General features: G+C 41.5%; 1 protein-coding gene across 1 annotated transcript in view; it reads left to right on the top strand.

Moving 5' to 3' along the window:
• The first annotated feature begins 3,522 nt into the window (after positions 1 to 3,522).
• EXT2 (exostosin glycosyltransferase 2) overlaps positions 3,523 to 21,251 on the top strand; it is a 78,506-nt gene continuing 60,777 nt past the window's right edge. The window contains exons 1-6 of the mRNA XM_033149484.1: positions 3,523 to 3,751; positions 7,431 to 7,996; positions 8,374 to 8,463; positions 15,579 to 15,695; positions 17,625 to 17,820; positions 20,900 to 21,039. Of these exons, the coding sequence (XP_033005375.1) occupies positions 7,461 to 7,996; positions 8,374 to 8,463; positions 15,579 to 15,695; positions 17,625 to 17,820; positions 20,900 to 21,039 (1,079 nt within the window). The 5' untranslated portion in view covers positions 3,523 to 3,751; positions 7,431 to 7,460. The remainder of the gene's footprint in view (positions 3,752 to 7,430; positions 7,997 to 8,373; positions 8,464 to 15,578; positions 15,696 to 17,624; positions 17,821 to 20,899; positions 21,040 to 21,251) is intronic.

Here is a 21,251-nt window from a genome sequence, read left to right as displayed (position 1 = left end):
TGGGAAAAGGCATGTCACACAACCAAGACTACATGAGCCTCTAGAGACAATGCTGGATTGATGTGCACCCCTCCTTCCCCTGGTATATCTGCTCCTTCAAAGGAAGTACAATCACATCCAGGACTGGCTGCACACCTTGACACAAGAATCATTTACCCATAATGCCTATTCTTACCCACTTCCTTCAAGGCTTGTTCCATGATTAAGTGGCTGTGATCTGATAGCAGAAATCTTCAATGATTTACCACATTGGTTTTAACTGAGCATTTAGATGAAGCAATTACATCTGCATAAATGCACACATGTATAATAAAGCAATATGGCATGGGGGGGAGAGATAACCCACATCCCTGCCCTATGTTCCCCAACTGTGGCTATTTGAACATCTTATTTTTTTTGTAAAGCTTTATAAATGCAATCACACAATTAATGTCTTATTTAGCTTCATCCTACATGAGAAGAGATGGCTCTTCAAAGGTGGCACTTATCTGCATCTTTTGTACATGCTTGTCTAAAAGGTGTTTTTTTAAAATTCTGTCTTTTCAACGCAATCACAATGTTTTAAATGGATTAATGTAACCAATTAATCAACTAAGGGTTATATTTAAGGCTAGTCCTACTGAGAATAGACCCACTGAAATTAATAAGCCTAAATTTGTCATGTCTGTTAGCTTTAATGGGTGGGTCTACTTTGAGAAGGACAAGTATTCCATCCTAAAACTGTGAACTTGTACAGTACTCACTTGAGAGAATGCACCATTGCACTCAGTAGGTTCTACTTCTGAGTACAGAATTGCACTCTAAATACTGAAGCCATATAGTCATGTTCTTTAGTCGTCGTCGTCGTCGTCCCCCCGGTTGCCATATGTCCGGAATTTCCTGGACATGTTCAGGATTCAACTGGCGAAACTGGTTTTTCAACAGAACCAGGAAGTGTCCAGACAACTTTTGTGTCCAGATTTTTACTTCTTGAAATATGGCAACCCTACCCCGCCACCCACACTTACATTTCTGAACCTAAATAGAGCAGCACTGCCATCTGGTGTTGGTCCATGTTACAGCCTTAGAAAGAGCTGTCCAAAAACCTATGGCAAATTGCTTAGCAAGTAATTTTTCAAGCGGACTTAAATTTAATAGGCCAGACCTCACATTTACATCATGGGGGCAATCTATAAGGTGTGATTTGTAGCTGGGATGGGTCAGGCATGGAGAAGCTGGGATAGAAAAGCTAGACTGGAAACAGGCAATATTCCCTTTTGGAGGAATAGCAGGAAGAGGCATTTACATCAGGGGTGGACAGTCTTCAAGGCCACAAGATCTACTTAGCTTTGACTAGATTGAATCTTGAGGCTTTGTAACCAGAGCCAGATGCAAAACAGTATTTTAGTCAGAAAGGCATATACCAGAAATTAAGGAACAGGGTGTCTGAGCACTTGCTCAGTTCAGCGATTAGCACGAGAATGAAGTTCAGAAGCCCTTTCCACACACTACTGGTTTCCCCCCCAAGCATCCTTTTCCAGTCACCCAATTTAAGGGAGAAAAGCTTTTTGTTGCTGTTGTTAAATCATTGGGAGTCGGAAATGCTTGCTGACCTATAGACCCATCCATGGATCTCTTAGTAGGTCTCAATCTACCTTTTGCCTATCCTTCCTTTGCATTAGTCCCAAGAAGTTATGCTGAAGAGTGGCTGGCCACCAAAAAAACAGCCCCATGAAGACAGAAACTATTATAGGGGATGAAGGCCAAGCTAAACTACATGACCAAGTGGGGAATCTGAACCCTATAGCAATTGATTCTTTGTTATATAGGAATACTGGTATTCCCAATTTTGTGTCAAGTTCAGCCTCATGGCAGCTATTGTGCAGCCAGCAACATTCCCCTGCGGCAGCCATTTTGTGACTGTAGCATCACATACGTGGAACAGAACTGTTATCATGGGGATTCAGACTGATGTCTGGAATTACCATAGTCCTTTAATGCCCCAACATAAGGCCTAACAGACCTGGACCTGGAATTGCTTTCTACTTGTAACCATTCTATTGGGTTGTTTTTGTTTTTATTATGTATTTTGTGATTTTACATTGTAACCACACTGAGATCTACGGGTATACGGTGGTATACGAATTAAATTAATTAATTCATTGTTAATAACCATGCAAGAGTTATTCTGAATCTCTCTAGGTAACACTTATGCAGTAGTAACTAGCAGAATGTCACATGGCAGGTAAAGTATGAGAAGCAATACACTAATGGGAAGGATCAAAGACCAGTTAACTGTTACAAATAAACAGAGAATTTCTCACACGGCTGCTTTTCGTTTCATGCTGTACATGAATAAAGCCAGTAAGTCTTCACCCAAAAGTGTGTTTATTGTCTCTGAATCCACAAAGCACAGCTGCCCTTGGTAGAACAGGTGCCCACAGCATTCTCTCAAAATTTCAGTGTGCCCCTGGGAACATAAAGGTTGGCAGCCTAATCAAAACACAGGCTCCTACATTGGGACTATTAGACAGCTGTGTCTGAGCAACAAACTTCCACTTTGACTGGCCCTAAAAAAAAACCAACCCATTCCAGAGCTGGCTGAGAATGATCTCCCTCGACAGACGCCCCAACCACCTGCAGCATCTCCTTAGCATGCATGTGAACACCATGAGACCTGCTCTGCTCCAGAGGAAGAACTGAGGGGAGAGACTTTCTGCAGGCAATGGCTTTTCCATCTGCCCTGCCCCACCCTCCAGTCCCAGACCATGACTTTGAGAACAGCAGAAGCAGCTGGGAAGGGAGGAGTTCAGGAATATTTTTTCAAAAGTAAGTTGTGTGTCCTCCTTTCTAATTTGATCCTTTTACATGGTTTTTTTTATTATCTTTGGGGTATTTTACACATTGTGATTTGCTGTTATTTTTATTGGTTATAGATTGGTAATTATTTATTGTAATAAGGGTAAACTGTTTTAATTATTTTTGCTTATGTCTAATTTTACTGTTTACTATTAGATTCTGATGTATTGTTGAATGTTGCTTTATTTGATAGAAGTTGTTAATTATTGTGACTTTTTATATTGGATCAGATTGTTACTATTGTTTGACTTGTTGTTGTTATTATTATTATTATTATTAGTGTTGGAAGCCGCCCACAGTGGCTAGGACAACCTAGCCAGATGGGCGGGGTATAAATAAGTATTATTATTCCAGCATTGCAGGGGGTTGACTACATGCCCGTTCGGGTCCCTTCTCATTCTACGAATCGTCCTTGGTGACATGCTCAGTCCATACAAGGATCTCAGCAATTCTGACGACTAGCTGAGAGGAGCCCATGCTTAAGAGCCATCTCCTTGCACAGGGCAGGTGAGCCACCTCAGCCACCGGATTGCCGCTGCTTGCCTTACTTTGGCTTCAGATGAGCGCCGGGAAACAAAAGCCCGAGGAGCGTTAGGCAACCAACCGTCGTTCCCCGCGTGGGGGGAAGCGAGGGAACGGCCGTCCGCCTGCCAGCGTTTCGTCGCGCCGGAAATGACGCCCCGCTCGAGCGGAAGCCGGAAGCGTCGGACGCGGCTGGCGGAGGCGGAGGGGCGTGGGAGGCGTATGCCGTTTGCGGACTCTTCCTTCCCCTCCGCCGGAGCGCCGTGAGGTGAGGAGGGCTCCCATGACGACCTGGGTCCTTCCCGGAGCGTAGCCGGCGTGGCGACTGAGGGGGAAGCGAAGAAAGCCGGCAAGCCAGTTCGCGCTGGGGTCCTCCTCCTCGGGCGACCGGGTGAGTGGCACGCGGGCGGGGGGACCCTCAGATACCCTGAGCTTCGGGGTGGCTTTCGGGCTTTTCGCGCTCCTTTGAACCCCGAAGTCGTCCTGCAGGTGAGAGCCATTCGAGGTGGCTTCCTAGCGACGCCTTGCCTCCTCACCTGTGACCGGAGAATCAGAAGAAGAAGAAGAGTTTGGTTTTGATATCCCGCTTTATCGCCACCCTGAGGAGTCTCAAAGCGGCTCACATTCTCCTTTTCCTTCCTCCCCCACAACAAACACTCTGTGAGGTGAGGGGGACTGAGAGACTAGTGTGACTAGCCCAAGGTCACCCAGCAGCTGCCTGTGGAGGAGCTGAGACGCGAACCCGGTTCACCACATTACAAGTCTACCCCTCTTCTACCACTACACCACACTGGCTCTCAGTGAACTGTGCAGCTGGAAGGGATCCCGGGGTAATCGAGTCCAACTCCTTGCAATGCAGGAATCTCAATTAACGCATCTGTGACAGATGGCCATCTAACCTCTGCTTATAAGCCTCCAAGGAAGGAGAATTCGCCAACTTCTCAGGGAGTCCGTTCCACTGACAGCACAGCAACCACTCTTTAGTCCCCCCCCCTTTTTTTACTCTCGGTTCCTTTCTCATCGCCAAGGTTCAGACACACACGACTCTGTCAGATTAAATGCTACTTTCACAGTAACAAGAAGAATGGGAATAAATGGAGCCTGGTGACACGTATGTGTGTCTCTCTGTGTGTGTGTTCGTCCTGCCCCCTCCCTCTGTGATGGAAATTCACTGAATCTAAGTGGCTTGTGGGTGTGCCTGTAGGAGGAGAGGAGCCTCGATGCCCACATACAAAAGGAAGCTGCAGTGTTCATACCAACTTAGGTGTCCCAACACCTGATCAACAGTGTCAGCTTTACTGGTGCCAGATTCATATCAAAAGCAATCTTTTACTCTCAGGGGATTCAGTCTCTTACCTGCTCCCTGGCTGTCATCAATTACTGTGTGGGATAAGGAGATAGTGCTAAGCCTAGTTTTCTGCCGCTTCTTGATCCAGGCTTGAAACCGTTATGCAGGTCCTTAACTTCTGAAGGTAGCTGTCCAGTGCTGGAAATTCTAGGCACTTTTCCCAGTCCAGATGTGAATCTGCACAGAGAAGATACCTCTATTTGCCTCACTTTCATGGGATCTGCAAAGAATATTTAACCATTTGCTGTTGTTTAGATAGCCTGTTAGAAGTACACACTGCACAAACATTTTTAAATGTTGATAAATGTTGATAAAGGAGTATTTCACCTTGCATTTCCTTTAAATAACTGATTTTCTCAGAAAGCTACTGATGCTAATTGGGTTGTATCTAATTCTAAATGTGACCATGAGAATGCAAATGCAGTTTAAAGTCATAGACTTTATTTAATGTTATTTGTTTTGTAGCAGTTATAAAATACTTAATCTTATTTTATAACTGCTACAAAACAAATAATATTAAATAAAGCCTATGGCGTTTCCTACTATAAAGTAATAAACTGCATTTGCATCTGTATGGAATGACTGTGTATGCTGTAGCTTGGCATGGAAAAAGATTTTACTCAGCAACATAAGAACTTGTCATGAATGCGTGATCTTGGTGATGCATCAAGATATTCCATTGCTTGGTGGGAAGAAGGTGTCAATTAGTTTCATTAAAATGCTAAGATATTATATTGTAATACTAAGGGTAGTGTTGTTTTAGACATTGAAACTTTGTAATCTAGGTTCTGGGAGGGACACCTTAATAAGTTAAAGAAGCTTAATGAAGACGGCTTGCAGCATGTGGATCAACTTGAAGGAGGTGGAAGTGATTGTTTTGGTTCTTATTGGTAGTAGAATGTGAAAACTTTTTTCAGATAGATCCATAGGATAGGCATAGGCAAACTCGGCCCTCCAGATGTTTTGGGACTACAACTCCCACCATCTCTGACCACTGGTCCTGTTAGCTAGGGGTGATGGGAGTTGTAGTCCCAAAACATCTGGAGGGCCGAGTTTGCCTATGCCTGCCATAGGAGCTGGTTTTAAGAGATGTGTAGAAATGGGAAGGATTCTTAGTAATATATGATGCTTTCCAGAGTGTTGCAGTCAAGGTACTTCTGGTTTAGCTGTTTTAGTCATGGAATTGTTTATCTGTGCACTAGGGGTGTCATGCATATTCCCCTTGGACCTTTTTTATTGATAGGTGGGTATTGCTTTTGTTTGCAACTTCTGACACTATGTTAGGGAGCAGAAGAGAAGCAGGGGAGGGGTTTACTCCTGTTCCTTGCTGTATTGAAGCTGTTTTTTCTCCAAGGGTGGGAAAGCAGACTGGGTAGTGGTGGTTACATTGAGTGGACAGCTGCAGGAAGGGGGAGGCTTAAGGGTTAATCAGCCCTTGCTTTTCCATTCCTAATCAGAGTCTGTGAAGTTATTTTCCTGTAAATAGCAGTGAAACCATACTAGGCAGATATGAGGCCCAAAGGTCACCCCCCCATTATGTAGTCCTTCAGAATAGTAAATCCATAATAGTAAATTACCAATAAGCTCGTATTTCTTCTGATTACTGATAGATTTAGAAAAGAGAGCTAAGAACGCTATTTTGCTGAGGCTATCTAGTTGAAATGTTTAAGAGCATACACAGCCACTGTCATTCTTGTTGCTACAATACTTGGCATCTTCCTGTTATCTCTGTTCTGTGTGTGGTAAATTGGCAACCCTCTAGGCAGGAATGGGTTGGCCATAGAGAGGTATTTTGCTGGGTGTAGTTATGCTGCCTTGGGAATAACTACTCAGTCACAATTAAAAGTGTTAACACTTCTTAATTTAAAACTGTTATATTGCAAATCATCCAATGTGAAATAAAACAACTTTAATCTACCACAAGCCATGATTGCATAAAAAATAGTTTTAGAGAATAAATGCCTTAAGATTGTACAAGTAAAAATAAAATTCTGGCAAATGTTAAGTATATACAGTTTAATATGTGCCTGAACACTTAACATGTGCATGCCTTTACAGAGATTTTGGTTTATTTTTTCTAGAAATTGTAAAATAGCAAGCTGAACTCTCATGTGAAATATAAATAAAACTTCAGGGCATTTCAGATTTATCTGTCCAGTTCAAATCTGGAGTCTGTCATCTGTTACAAGTTGATCATAGGCAAGAGTTATTTCTCAGGCTCAAGTAATCAATCTGAAATATGCAACAATACTAATTTAGCCTTGGATGATTGTAAGTAGTATTGAGAGAATGTTTGTAAACTATTTGGAACAATCTAGCTTTGTATAAATGCTACTGACAATTTAGTCTCTCCTTTTACCCAGGAAAATGAATTTTGTCTGTAAAACGAGTTTGTTTGTTTTTTATTGTAAGCTGCTAAACCCCATCAGGAACCTGCCTTCTGTAGTGGCACTAGATGTTAAATAGCAGTAGATGACAAAAGAAAAAAGGAGAGGTAGTTCACATTGGTACATGCCAATGATACTGCCTTGTTTGGTCTGTTGAAAAACAACAACAGCATTTTCATCTTAACTGATATTCTAGTGTGTTGACAGTACAGTTGAAATCCACTAGAGCACAATAAAGTTTTTATTTTATTTTAATTATATGGATTTCTGACCAGGTTGCCACAAATTAAAGATATTCTTTTAAATTTTGTTTTTCCATATATTCTGTTTTCCAGAAACTTGTGGGAAAGGTGGCTTGTTTCATTATGTGTGCGTCAGTCAAATATAACACCCGGGGTCCAGCCCTCATCCCAAGAATGAAGACTAAACACCGCATTTACTACATTGCTCTCTTCTCCATTGTGCTGTTGGGCCTCATTGCTACAGGCATGTTCCAGTTCTGGCCACACTCCATAGAGTCCTCAAATGATTGGACAGTTGAAAAGCGCAGCATTCATGATGTGCCTGTAGTCAAGATTCCAGCAGACAGTGCCATCCCAGAACGAGGAGATCTCAGCTGCAGGATGCATACATGTTTTGATGTCTACCGCTGTGGCTTCAATCCCAAAAATAAGATCAAAGTCTATATTTACTCTCTAAAGAAGTATGTGGATGAATACAACATGCCTGTGAGTCATACCATTTCCAGGGAATACAATGACCTGTTAACCGCCATCTCCGACAGTGACTTCTACACAGATGACATCAACCGTGCCTGTCTCTTTGTGCCATCAATTGACGTACTCAACCAGAATATGCTCCGTATCAAGGAAACCGCTCAGGCTTTGGCACAGCTCTCCCGGTACTTACACATATCTTACTGTGAATGCTAGAGCTACAACAGTAAAACAAGGGTAAGGGGGACTAAGATGGGGAACCAGATAGTCAAGGAGTGCATTGGTTTTCAGTCTTAATTATTGACCACCCTGTTCTCCCACTGTTTGGTAATTATTCATTTGGGCTTAAACATCAAGCAGGCCAATTGCAACTCATTTGGGAGTGCCTTGTTCAGAAATCCTGCGAATGATGACATTTATGGCTAATCTGTGACCATTGGACTCCTGCATTTTTTGTAGAGCTGTTTTGTTATAGAGTGGCTTTGGATGTGTGCTTATCTCTCAAGGTCTGGTTTCAAGCATGTGTGGTGGTCTCATTTCCCCCATCATTTTTCTTTCTCAGTTGGAACCATGGGACAAATCACCTCTTGTTCAACATGTTGCCTGGAGGACCACCTGACTACAACACAGCACTTGATGTTCCAAGAGACAGGTAGGCAACACTGCGTGCAACTCAGCTTGAAGCAGAGGGGTTTGTATTGGGTTAAAACAGATTGTGGGAGGGACATCCACATTCCCACACTATCCCTGTACCTTTAACCTATCAGCTTGCTTCTCCATCTCCTTGTTCTTTAGCATGATACATCTTAGGTTGCGTCCTGTTTACAACTTCCTCCTCTCACTTCTCTCTCGGACCTCAATATGAGAGAGAGGTCATCTTTAATTGTCCTCTGAGAAGCAAAGGAGCAGGCACGGCTTCCTTGTTCTACTCTAGACTAGTTAGTTGGACTAGAGCTAGAAACCTTTCTATCCAAGCTACGTGTATCCTACAATAAACAACTTTATTAGCATCTCTCTGGGATTGCAGCAAAAAGAGTCTACTCTCTAACCACGATTAGCTAGTGAACTGCTGCACTTTCTGCATACTAAGGTGTTTCAACAGGGTAATTGGCCTACTTCTCCCAATAGGCAACTTGTTGCTGTTTCTTTGAGACTTTTTAGAACAAGTCTCTAAACAAGATCCAGAGCTGTTGGGAGTCAAAGTGTGAATTTATATTTCATAGAATCGTAGAATTGTAGAGTTGGAAAGGACCAAGAGGATCATCTAGCCCAACCCGCTGCAATGCAGGAATCTTTTGCCCAACATGGGGTTCGAACCCACGATCCTGAGAGTCTTATGTGGCATACACACTTCCCCCTTTTCCATTTTATCCTCATAACAGCCCTATAAGGTAAGTTAGGGCGAGAGACAGTGACTGGCACAAAGTCACCTAGTGGGCTTCGGCACTGAGTGGGGATTTGAACGCGGATCTCCTGGATCCTAGCCCAGCACTTAAACCACTACTCCACTCTGGCTGTGAGTGGCTCCACACTGAATGCTTTGGACTGGCCCTGTCAGCACTTATTCTCCTTGTGCCATTTTGTCAGCTTTGCTGCTTCTGAAACTTAATGGAACATATACTGCTTTCTAAAACAAATTACTTCTACATAGCATTTAACTAGTTGGCCTTGATTTACAATCAAAGGGTATCCTATTGAAGACGAAAACTTTTTTTAAATCTAAGATTTACATCTTAGAAACATGGCTTCAGTTTGTCTCTACTAACTGTTAGTATCTGCATATCCTTATGTGGAGGTTTTGCCATTGATTTGAGTGGAATTTGGATTGCCCTCAAATTCTTGTGTATACAGTGGTACCTCGGGTTACATACGCTTCAGGTTACAGACTCCGCTAACCCAGAAATAACACTTCAGGTTAAGAACTTTGCTTCAGGATAAGAAGAGAAATCGTGCTCTGGCGGCACAGCGGCAGCGGGAGGCCCCATTAGCTAAAGTGGTGCTTCAGGTTAAGAACAGTTTCAGGTTAAGAACGGACCTCCGGAACGAATTAAGTACTTAACCCAAGGTACCACTGTGTATAGAAAGTTACACTCCAGAAGTTCCTGTACAGAGAGCAGTTAAGGAGTATTTTTGTTTCCTCTGTATGACTTGTCAGAAAAAAATGGATTATTGTGTATGTATTGGTATGGGTAATTTAGTTTTTTAGCATCTTATGTCAGAATACTTGAATCCCTCCTGTGTATATATGATGTGACTGGCCAGTAGAGGGCAGTCAAGTATTATTATTTTACCATCTACTGTAAATGTGTAAGTGTGTGTGTTCTTTAGAAAATCCAAGGTATAGTCAACCTGATTAAGTATTTGACATCACTAGGTGTAATTTCCACATTTTTATATATAAACTCTTATAGGATTCTGTGCCATGCCCCCATTATAGGTTAAATAAATAAAACATTTTGTCTAACCCATTTGCTTTTTTGCTGCCACTTTTAAATTCCATTATGTTTCTTTAGCCACCTTTTACTACACACAGCAGCAAGGTATAGACATGGGATGAGAAAACTCAGAGACTTGCATCAAATATGTTATTATTTATTAAAACTTATTTAATATAATAGGGATTTACTTGAAGGCAGGTTATTTATTTAATAATAATAATAATAATAATAATAATAATAATAATAATAATACCCCAGCCACTCTTGGTGGCGTACAGCATATATTGAAACATAATAAAACATCAAAAATAAAAAACCTCCCGATACAGGGCTGTCTTCAGATGTCTTCTAAAAGTTACGTAGTTGTTTATCTCTTTGACATCTAAAGGGAGGGTGTTCCACAGGGAGGGCTTCACTACCGAGAAGACCCCCTGCCTGGTTCCCTGTAACTTTGCTTCTCACAGTGAGGGAACCAGCAGAAGACCCTCGGAGGAAGACCTCAGTGTCTGGGCTGAACAATGGGGGTGGAGACACTCCTTCAGGTATACTGACTTTTAGAAGACATCTGAAGGCAGCCCTGTTTTGGGAAGTTTTTTATGTTTGAAGTTTTATTCTGTTTAATATTCTTGTAGGAGCCACCCAGAGTGGCTGGGGAAACTCAGTCAGATGGGTGGGGTATGTATGTATGTATTTATGTATGTATGTATGTATGTATGAATGAATGAATGAATAAATATTATTCTTACTATATTACTGGGCCACTCCCAGTCACCAGTCTAGCTGCCACATTCTGGATTAGTTGTATTTTCCGAGTCACCTTCAAAGGTAGCCCCATGTAGAGCTCATTGCAGTAGTCCAAGCGGAAGATAACCAGAGCATGCACCACTCTGGTGAGACAGTCTGCAGGTAAGCAGGGTCTCAGCCAGCATACCAGATGGAGCTAGTAGACAGCTGCCCTGGACACAGCATTGACCTGCGCCTCCATGGACAGCTGTGAGTCCAAAATGATTCCCAGGCTGCACACCTGGTTCTTCGGGGCATAATTACCCCATGCAGGACCAAAGAGTCCCCCACACCTGTCCGTCCCCTGTCCCCCGAAACAGTACTTCTGTCTTGTGAGGATTCAACCTCAATCTGTTAGCCACCATCCATCCTCCAACCGCCTCCAGACACTCACACAGGACCTTCACTGGTTATGATTTGAAGAAGATTTGGGTATCTTCCGCATACTGGTGAACACCCAGCCCAAACCCTCTGATGATCTCTCCCAGTGGCTTCATATAGATGTTGAAAAGCATTTGGGAGAGGACGGAGCTCTGAGGCATCCCACAAATGAGAGCTCAGGGTTCCGAACACACACATCCCCCAACTCCACTTTCTGGACACGGCCCAGGAAAGAGGAGCAGAACCACTGCATAACAGTGCCCCCAGCAATGCTTGGTTTGTTAATAGTTGATATGCCACTGTTACTTTAGCAGATGTTACTGGTGCTTTAAAAATGTTGTCGCTAGTTCTCATCCCTGTGCAAAGCTAATGGTCAGTCCCCTTTTCTCCTCTTATGGTTAACTCACAAATACTCCACCTGAAGCCTTCTCTCTGGTCAGGGTTTTCCAAAGTGATACAGGGTAGAACAGGATCTCTCAGCTGTCACTTCCTCATTTCAGTTTTCTTCTGAAACCTTCCTCTTGGTCAGGCACTTGAACACCAGGACTTGGCCATGAAGATGTCACAGTTCTCTGATGTCTCCTCCAGTCAACAGTCAGCTTCTGACCAGAGTTGTAGTAACTTACTGGAGAACTTCCTCCAGAGTCTTCCTCTGCAGACTTGCTTTCCCCCACTTCTGCCTAGAAGTCTCTTCACTTTCTGATGGCTGATTAAAAATCTCCACACGATATTGTGCCTGTCTTTTATATTCTCTGTCAGAACCTTTTTGGAATATACTGTATGTACTTGACCAGTAGGTATAGGATGGTATACAAATAATAATAATAATAATAATAATAATAATAATAACCCCATAGAAATGGGTTAGTGGGTAGACACTCACTAACATTGGATATCAGCCAGTGATTTTGAACAGAATGTACACTGGGTGACCTATCACAATGTGACCCATTTCAATTCTCCTATCCCATATAAAAGCCAGATTCGGCTGTTAGCTGTCATAACGGAAACCTTACAAGTATGTAAACACCTCTTTTGAAACTAACAGCCTAGCTGCTTCTTGGCTTGCTGCCAACTAAGCCTCCACACATTATCTTTTCCTGGCTTCAGACACAACTGAACTGCCAGTTTTTTCTCTTCCTGCCATTAACCCTTAACCAAACAAGCACTGTTTATAACATAGCAGTGTTGCTAAATTTAAATTTTCCCTCACCATGTTCCTTTTTCTTCCCACTTGCCTTCAGAAATCTAAGAGTTAATATTTTGATTCTTGTGCTACAGAGCGCACACCCGAACTGAAATACTTAACTGGGTGTTGGTTCCCTGTGGCTTAGCTTAGGTAGATGCACACCTGCGTTCTCAAGGTTGATGAAGTGGGGTTAACATTGCTTACTGGATCTAAATTAAAACAATCTGGTTACTATTTCTTAATTAGGAAGGAGAAACAAGGAGCAAAGGTGCAGGAGAAGTAACACATGAGCCAAATTCAGTTTTTTCTTGCTTTCTTGTTCAACACCTCTGAATTCACGTGAAATTGGGAATGTGAGGCTTGAAGGATAACAGTAGCATTCTGCAGTGCTGTGCTGCATGTCACTGAAAATAAATGGAAAAGAATGCAAAATAGTCACTTTGGTTTTAGGACCTAAAAATCATTCAACACTTCCCTCATCTAGGTCTCTTGCTGTAAACACACATGTAGCTTGGGCTGGTATGTTTGAGTCTGCTTCCTTTTTTTAATGGGAGGTTTGAAATATTATATTCAGCGCCTTTTGGGTGATTTCCAACATTAGTTAGAACACACTTGTTGAAATCAGTGGACATTGAGCTCTGGAACTCTGAAAGCAGTTCACAGCATTTATATAGCATTAATTGTTCATCCTTTCTGGAGTTCAGCAACAGCTGTTTCTATTTTTTTTAATGCTCAAAATAAGTCATGGAAAATAACTTATGTAAGATTGTCTATTCTGATATAAACTAAATATTTGTTGTCCCCCACCCCTTGAGCATGAGTTTTGTTGGTTGAGTAGAATGTGTTTAGATGATCAAGGAGTTCATGTGGGCTTGACAGGGTGGGGTCATAGGAAAGGTGAGAGGGCACCAAATTTCCATCCTCATGAATGTTGGAACTTCTGCTTTTCACTAGAGGTTGCATTAAATGACTCTGCAAGTGGAAGACAACTCACACAACAAAACTTGCTCTCCCTCCTGCCTGCAGCCCCTGTACCCACCCAAAGCCTCTCCATGGAGTTGAGCAGGGGGCTACAAAATATTGTCAGCTGTGCCATATGGGGCTGAAGTGAGTGGGGAATCACCTCTTGCAATGGGTGAAGGAACCTTCTACTCATGTGACCACTGGAATCCTCTCATTGTCTTCTCAGCCATGAGGACTAGTATTTTATTTAAAAGTACTGTATTTACAGGAGCTTGCACATCACATTTCATGCAAAATTCTGTGTTGGATCCTGATGGTGAACTACCCTTAGGTTTTTCATATTCTTAGGTACCAGTAGTTGCAGCAGCTTGAATGATGAGTTGAAGAAATTTGCTCAAACTCAATAGTAAATGTATGTAGTGAGCAGCTGCACAGCCCGACGATGGTCCTTGCACAGTGCCTATAATGGGCATGTATCTATTTCACTGAATGAAGTTTAAGATCTAAGTGAAGTAGATGCTAGTTGGAAGTAGTATGTCTGACCCTGTTCATTTTAGTGTCTGGAAATAATAAATTCTACTGCTGTTCAGGGGTTGTTTTTTTTTGGGGTATTTACTTGAAGTGATGGGTTATGTTCATCTGATCTCCAGGACATGAAGTGATTAAAAACAAAACAAAAAGTATGCTCATTTTCCTGCAGTGTGAAAATCGCCTTCCCCATAGGGAAGTGGTATAGCTCAGTGATGGAGCTATACACTAGGTCCCAGGTTCAGTCTCCAGGTAGGGTTGGGAAAGACCCTTGTTTGAAAGGTAACTTGAATTTAAATTTACTGTTTAATGCAAGCCCTACTTTGAGTGGAATCTTGAAGATTATTCCTTTGCAGTTCTACTGAGGTTGGACTGGGTGTGTGTTCTTGATTGTTCCTTTGAAGTTCGAATAACCTAACAACATTGACATTAAGAGGTTTACAGGAGGAGACACCGACCTGTAAAACAGACCTGCTCACTGGATCTGATCCCCAACCTCTGAAATAAAGACCTGTTTACTCAAGGATGTTTCTTAAAGGACTGTAATCTGAGTTGTTTTAGGTGTGAGGTGCTATAACTATATATATAAAGAAATAAAAGTTCTCACTTCTCAAAAGCTGTACAGAGACAAAACAGTATTTGGGAGATAATTTTATTTCTGATGTATTATCCGCAATTTTAAGAGTGATACAGCGAAGTCCTTCCCCCCCTAGAATTTGATGCTTAGGTATACAGTCGACTGTAATGAGAGGGGAAATGATGTTTGGGTTTTCCCCTGTTGTAAAACAGCGCATGACCCAGATTAATACCACATTGCCAGTAACATGTTCCAAGAGATGCAGTCTTCTTTCAATCTACATGTGTATACTAGATTCAGGGTATTAAAGATGAGCTTTGCATCGCATCAGGCCATAGGCTACTTTCTGGGAATGGCAGGCTGAGAGCACCTGTCATCTGGAGGCTCTCTTCATTTAATATTTATCAGTGTATTTCAAAAACGTATACAGTACCACCTTTCCATTCAAAAATCTTTTAGAGCACCTTAAAGGCGGATAGAATAGTGTTTCCTAGCCAGGATGGCTATGTTCTACCACAGTTGTGGGATTTTCTGGGTATTACAAGGTGGGGAGAGTGCTGTTGAACTCAGGGTCTGCTTGCAAGCTTCTCTTAGGCATTTGATCAGCGACTGTGAGAACAGGATGCTGGACTAAATGGGACAGTGGTCTGATCCAGCAAATTGAGCTGTACTTATGTTCTTATTTGAGCAGTTACCTAGAATGCCTATGTAGGATCTTCAGATATCTGAACTCATTACATATATTGTTTTTGAATCAAAATGTTTCTAAAGCTACAGGGCTCGAGCTTGCCATTTTCCTTCACTCTACCTCTCTGATTTTCTATTATAAATCTTTTGAATAGGTGTTGGGTTGTTGCAGGGGAGGGGGGAATGTAGTTGTAGCTTATCTTTTTTCCTTTTCTCCTCAGAGCTCTGTTGGCAGGAGGAGGTTTTTCTACGTGGACCTACCGGCAAGGCTATGATGTCAGCATTCCTGTTTATAGTCCACTGTCTGCAGAGGTGGAACTGCCAAATAAAGGGCTGGGGTAAGCTGAAGATGTGTGGGTGAATGCAGCATATTTTGTCTTCTTGCTAACAATGTCATATAATTCTTACACAGGGAAAAATGTAAAACAGCCTCCTCCACCCCAACCCCCCTTCCTTCCCTCCTCACCTCTGTTCTGAACTTTCACATATCTAGGTTCAGTACAACTTATAATTTTCCTTAATAAGGACTGAAGGCTGTGTTGTGAATGAAGAGAAATATGTTTAAAGTTCTGTTCACAGTTGTGCATGTTAGGTGTTCACCATTGCATTGGAAATTGATTTCTCTTTTTATTCATAGTTGGGCTTGAATGTCATTTTTTTTTAAAATAGCGACTTCAGTCATGTGTCATTTAGCTAAGATCATCGGCATTTATTGTATTTGCCTGAAGTTGTGCTGATGCATATTTTAACTGTTAATTTGTTTTGGAAATCTGAGATGAGAGTTCAGTTTCATTTTATTACACATCTGTGGCTTTGCAATTATAAAGCCTGGAGTGCCTGCAGTAAGCATGTGGGGAAGACTTCAGATAACAGGTTTTAAAAAACACTAATCTCTACATATATCTTGCATCTCAGAGCATCAAGACAGTGATAAGTAGAGTAGGAATATTTATCTTCATGTGTGCTACAAAGTTGTAAATGTAAGAGGCAGCTATTAAAAGAAGGTAAAGTTATGGGAAATAGTTGAGGCATTGGTTAATTTAAGGTCTTACCATGGACCAATGAGGTTCAAAGGTGGGATTATATACCTACCTCGTAGCTGCCTCTCTCAGAACAACCTGCTAGTTTTTGAGGTTTGTGAAGCAGGTGCTCAGCAGACTATATGTTGAACAAATGACTCCAGATAAAGTGAACCAAGACAGATGCGGTGAGGAAAGCGACCTCTCTTCCTGACCTGAAATATGGCAAGGAGCTAAACTCTGATTGTTAGAGACACATCCTGAGTTCCAATAACACAGTTGTGTAATTTAAGATGCAGAATACTGCTTGTATTATTTTTAAAGTTATGAACACTTCACTGAAGAGTTGCATAGGTTTCTTACAAATTGCTACGACAGTCAGTAACATGCTTGTAACTTGGATTTTCTAATGCTTGTTCGTTGTTTCCAGAAGAAATCCATTTGATTATAACCAAGCTCTTATTTTTTTTGGGGGGGGGGGGAGAGAAGGAATGCCTGCATTGCATCATGGAGGATATAGGTCTTTAAGTTTTATGGAGAACTTGCTGTGTTAATAAGCAGAATTGGTATGGCAGCAGTTATCAAGAGGAAATGTCACTTCTGCTGGGCACTTGCCACATAAGTACCACTTAGAACAAGCTGGCATTTAGCCAAATTAAGAAACGATGCCAGAGTTTAATTCAATAGGAAATCCTTATCAGTATGATGCCAAGCCCCCTAAAATGCTGTTCTGTCCAATCTGCTTTTAAAGACTCTTAGCAGTATTTACTGGGAGCAGAGTCCCACTTATTTCAGTAGTGCTTCCTTCCAAATAAGAATGCTTAATCTTGCTACTCTACATTGCAGTTCTCTGCCTGCTTGTTTAAGTAAGTCCTGTTACCTTCAGTGAAACTGTCATGAGTGAACATGCAAAGGAACAGGCTGTAAACTTGCAATCTTGTCATACTTGTTCATGGTGGGACTCCTTGTGTATACTGCACTCATAGTTCACAACTATGTATTTTATTTATGTGCTAATATCTACTGCTAGTTGGGTCTTATAGCTTGTATATGAATCCTTCCAGAATTCAACTTTATTGTGCCATTATAGAATTATTTCCTACTCACTTCTTGCTAAAGAAAAGAGAAATGCTATGGCTATAAAGCTAACAAGTCTGAGTTCTGCAGCAGCATAAAAGGAAACACATACCAGATTATCTATTGAGAATCCTGCAGGATTTGTCAGGCTCTCATTTTGGGGGTCTTCAGTCCCCGTAGGTACTTCCTCCTTTCCTCTCAGATGGCTCTTCATCCTGAATACCGTTCTGACTTGGAGGCTCTTCAAGCTGAGAATGCAGAATCTGTGCTGATCCTGGACAAATGTACCAACCTCTCAGAGGGAATCCCTTTTATTCGTAAGCGTTGCCACAAGAATCAGGTCTTTGATTATCCCCAGGTGCTTCAGGTAAGTCTGCCTCTATCACTTTTGTATTTGATTACAGGAAATTATGGATTGTAACATATGCAATTCTATGCAATTTTTATTCTGAAGAATAAGATGTATTATACAGTCGGATTACACTTTGGATATTGTTTGTTGCTGTTTGTTCTAAGGTGTTCTGGTGTGTGATGCTGTGTGCTACTTTTTCAGTTTAAAGGAGAGAGAGGATGATATACAGCTAAGTCATACTCAAGAGTAGACCCATTGAAAGCAATGGAATTATGGGTGATATTAAACTAAGTTTGAATATGTTAAGTCTATTGCTTTCTTGAATATGAGTTGGTTGGATACCCCCTTTAAGTTCATTGCTTTCAGTGGATCTGCTTTTTCTTTTCTTTTCTTTGACTTACTCCAGTGTCCAAATTCACTCTTGTACCGAGCATCACTATAGGATTTCTTGTCCTCATACTTATTCTTGAAAGAGAAAAAATTGTAGGTGGATGTGGCTTACAAATATAAATGGCCAAGGACGTATTTGAAGAACATATTGCTGTAGTTAAATAACTATACTTCCCTGAAGTCATGACAAATGAAGTTGTTAAACTAGATTTCATACTTGTACTGCTGCACCCAGGAAGTGGCAGTTCTGTTATATCTACAGCTCCAAAGTCATATTTCGTCAGGCAAGGAAGATAACATCTGGCCTGCATGTCTCTTTAATGGCTGCAACATATACAGCATAAAGGTGCTTTGGTGTAGAAATACAGCAAGGGAGGTTTTGCTCCTAACTATAGCAAACTCTCTCATTCTTTGTGTAAGTTCAGAGATTTAAAAATGCACCATTATGCAGATGTTTAATTAGTTGCAAAGGAAAGATGCTTACAGTTCTGTATTGAGGAGTGGAAGGAAGGGCTTCCCTGAATTCATATGTTCTGTCTGAAGATCAAACAATTTCTCTTCCCCTTTTGCTTCTTTAAAGGCAGACAGAATAATCCTAGAATTGCAGTTGTGAGTTTTTGCGCGTTTAACAAATAAAACTTTGAGGAGAGCTGTCATGCAGAGATAGTTAAAATAGCTTTCCCCCACAGAACCCTGCATCTCCATTTGGAATGTCTGGCTGATAACGGTGATAATATGAGGACATGTATTTATAGTAGGTTTTGTCTAGACAGGAAAAAAAGGCTAGTTGGGTAAGAGGAGCATATTCATCCACATCATAGTATTTATTTCCCCCCTTAAACCCATTTTTATTCCCCTACTCCTAGCAAAACTACAAGGGTTTCTTAACAAGTGTTATTTGACTTTTTTGTTCCTTGTAAATATATGATAATATACCGTAACAGTACAGTGGCACCTCGGTTTACGAACTTAATCCGTTCCGGAAGTCCGTTCTTAAACCGAAACTGTTCTTAAACCGAGGCGTGCTTTCCCTAATGAGGCCGCCCGCCGCCGGTGCCCTTCCACCATTCGGATTCTGTTCTTAGACTGAGGTAAAGTTCGCAAACCAGGACACTGCTTCTGGTTTTGCGGAGTTCATAAACCGAATTGTTCGTAAACCGTTCTTAAACTGAGGTGCCATAAACTGAAGTTATTAATAGTAACTTATTAATATACAGTGGTACCTCAGGTTACAGATGCTTCAGGTTACAGACTCCGCTAACCCAGAAATAACACTTCAGGTTAAGAACTTTGCTTCAGGATAAGAACAGAAATCATGCTCTGGCGGCCCCATTAGCTAAAGTGGTGCTTCAGGTTAAGTACAGTTTCAGGTATGAATGGACCTCCAGAATGAATTAAGTTCTTAACCCGAGGTACCACTGTATAATAAAATAACCCGGCATTATGATTCTGGAGACCATGCATAACAACATGAGAAAAGCTTGCTGGATCAGGCCTGTGGCCCGCATTCTGTTCTCACAGTGGCCAACCAGATGCCTGTGAGAAACCCACAAGAGCGCACTCTCCACCCAGTTTCCAACAGCTGCTTCAGAAGCATCACTGCCTCTGACCAAGGAGACAGAGCATAGCCATCATAGCTAGTAGCCATTGAGAGCCTTATCCTGAAAACAGCACTGTTTTCAGACATTTACTTAATGGTGTAAAAACATTTGGATTAAGGGGGAGGGTCATAACCATAATACTGTGAAGTAGATACTTGAAGTGGTTTTATATCTTACAGGTTTTTTAATGCATGATTTTATAAGCTGCTTTATGAAAAGTATTCTTGAGAATTGGATTATAAATCTCTCAATCAAATTAAACAAAGTATACTGTGAATGCCAGTATATGGTACTTCACAAACCATATCAACCTTCTGGACAAAATGCAGTTCCTGTCACAGGTCCCGGATATAAATTTGTCTGCTACAGAATACACACAATTGCAGCATTTTTATTTAGAAATAATTTTATTTCACACACACCCATAAAGACTACATTTAAAAAAGAAAGATCTATCACTTTTTCTCTTATTGGTTTGCTTATCAGTGGGATCCTTCCTAAGAATTCTGCTGAAACTAGAAAATGTGTTTCACATGTTATCAGCAATTGAAACCCAGAGCAAACTTTGAAATGGTGTCCTAGAATTTGCAGCACTCAGGGTTTTTGGTGCTGAGCCTGCTTCCTGCTCTCTTATAGTACCTATGTTTTGCATCAACAGGAGCAGCCGTTGCTGCATTAAAAAGCCCAACTTTTCTTTCTTTCTTAAAATTGCATGAGTGGACTCCTGCTCACAGTACATTGGAACCCGCTTCTTGCTATCATTTGTTTTTTTGTGAGTTTCAGATCCAGCCTACAAGGCAGCAAAGAATTCATGTATTCGTTATATAGTATGGTAATAATGGGTATTCACATGACAAATAAATTAACAGGGGAGACAGCAGAATTAAAAATGGATTTTCCTCCCCCCTCCCATGCCACCTGAGCAGAAAAGCCAGTGTGATGTCTTCAGATGATGCTGGACTACAGTCCCCATCATCCCTGGCCATGCTGGTGAGAGCTGTAATCCAGTAATATCTGGAAGATGCCAGGTTAGCTACCCCTGCAAGGGGTAAGGAAGCATCTTATATCTTATCATGTCTATTTTTGTTTCCATTTGCTACCAGGAAGCTACATTCTGTGTGGTTCTGCGGGGAGCCCGCTTGGGACAAGCTGTGCTGAGCGATGTACTTCAGGCTGGCTGCATTCCTGTTGTCATAGCTGATTCCTATATTCTGCCTTTCTCCGAAGTCCTGGACTGGAAGAGGTATTTTCACTATAGTCATGTGTGCTCCATTGTTGCAACTTGTTTGTATCTGGAATGGGTTTACAAAATCGACGCTGAACACTCGGTAGAGCATGAGACTCTTAATCTCAGATTCCTGCATTGCATAGAATTGGACCAGATGATCTTCGTGGTCTCTTTCAACTCTACAGTTCTAAAACATTGAAATAAATATACTTATAGACTGAACCCCG

This window comes from Lacerta agilis, chromosome 1 (assembly GCF_009819535.1).
Source record: "Lacerta agilis isolate rLacAgi1 chromosome 1, rLacAgi1.pri, whole genome shotgun sequence".
Taxonomy (NCBI): Eukaryota; Metazoa; Chordata; class Lepidosauria; order Squamata; family Lacertidae; genus Lacerta; species Lacerta agilis.
This window is presented reverse-complemented; position numbering and strand designations above follow the sequence as displayed.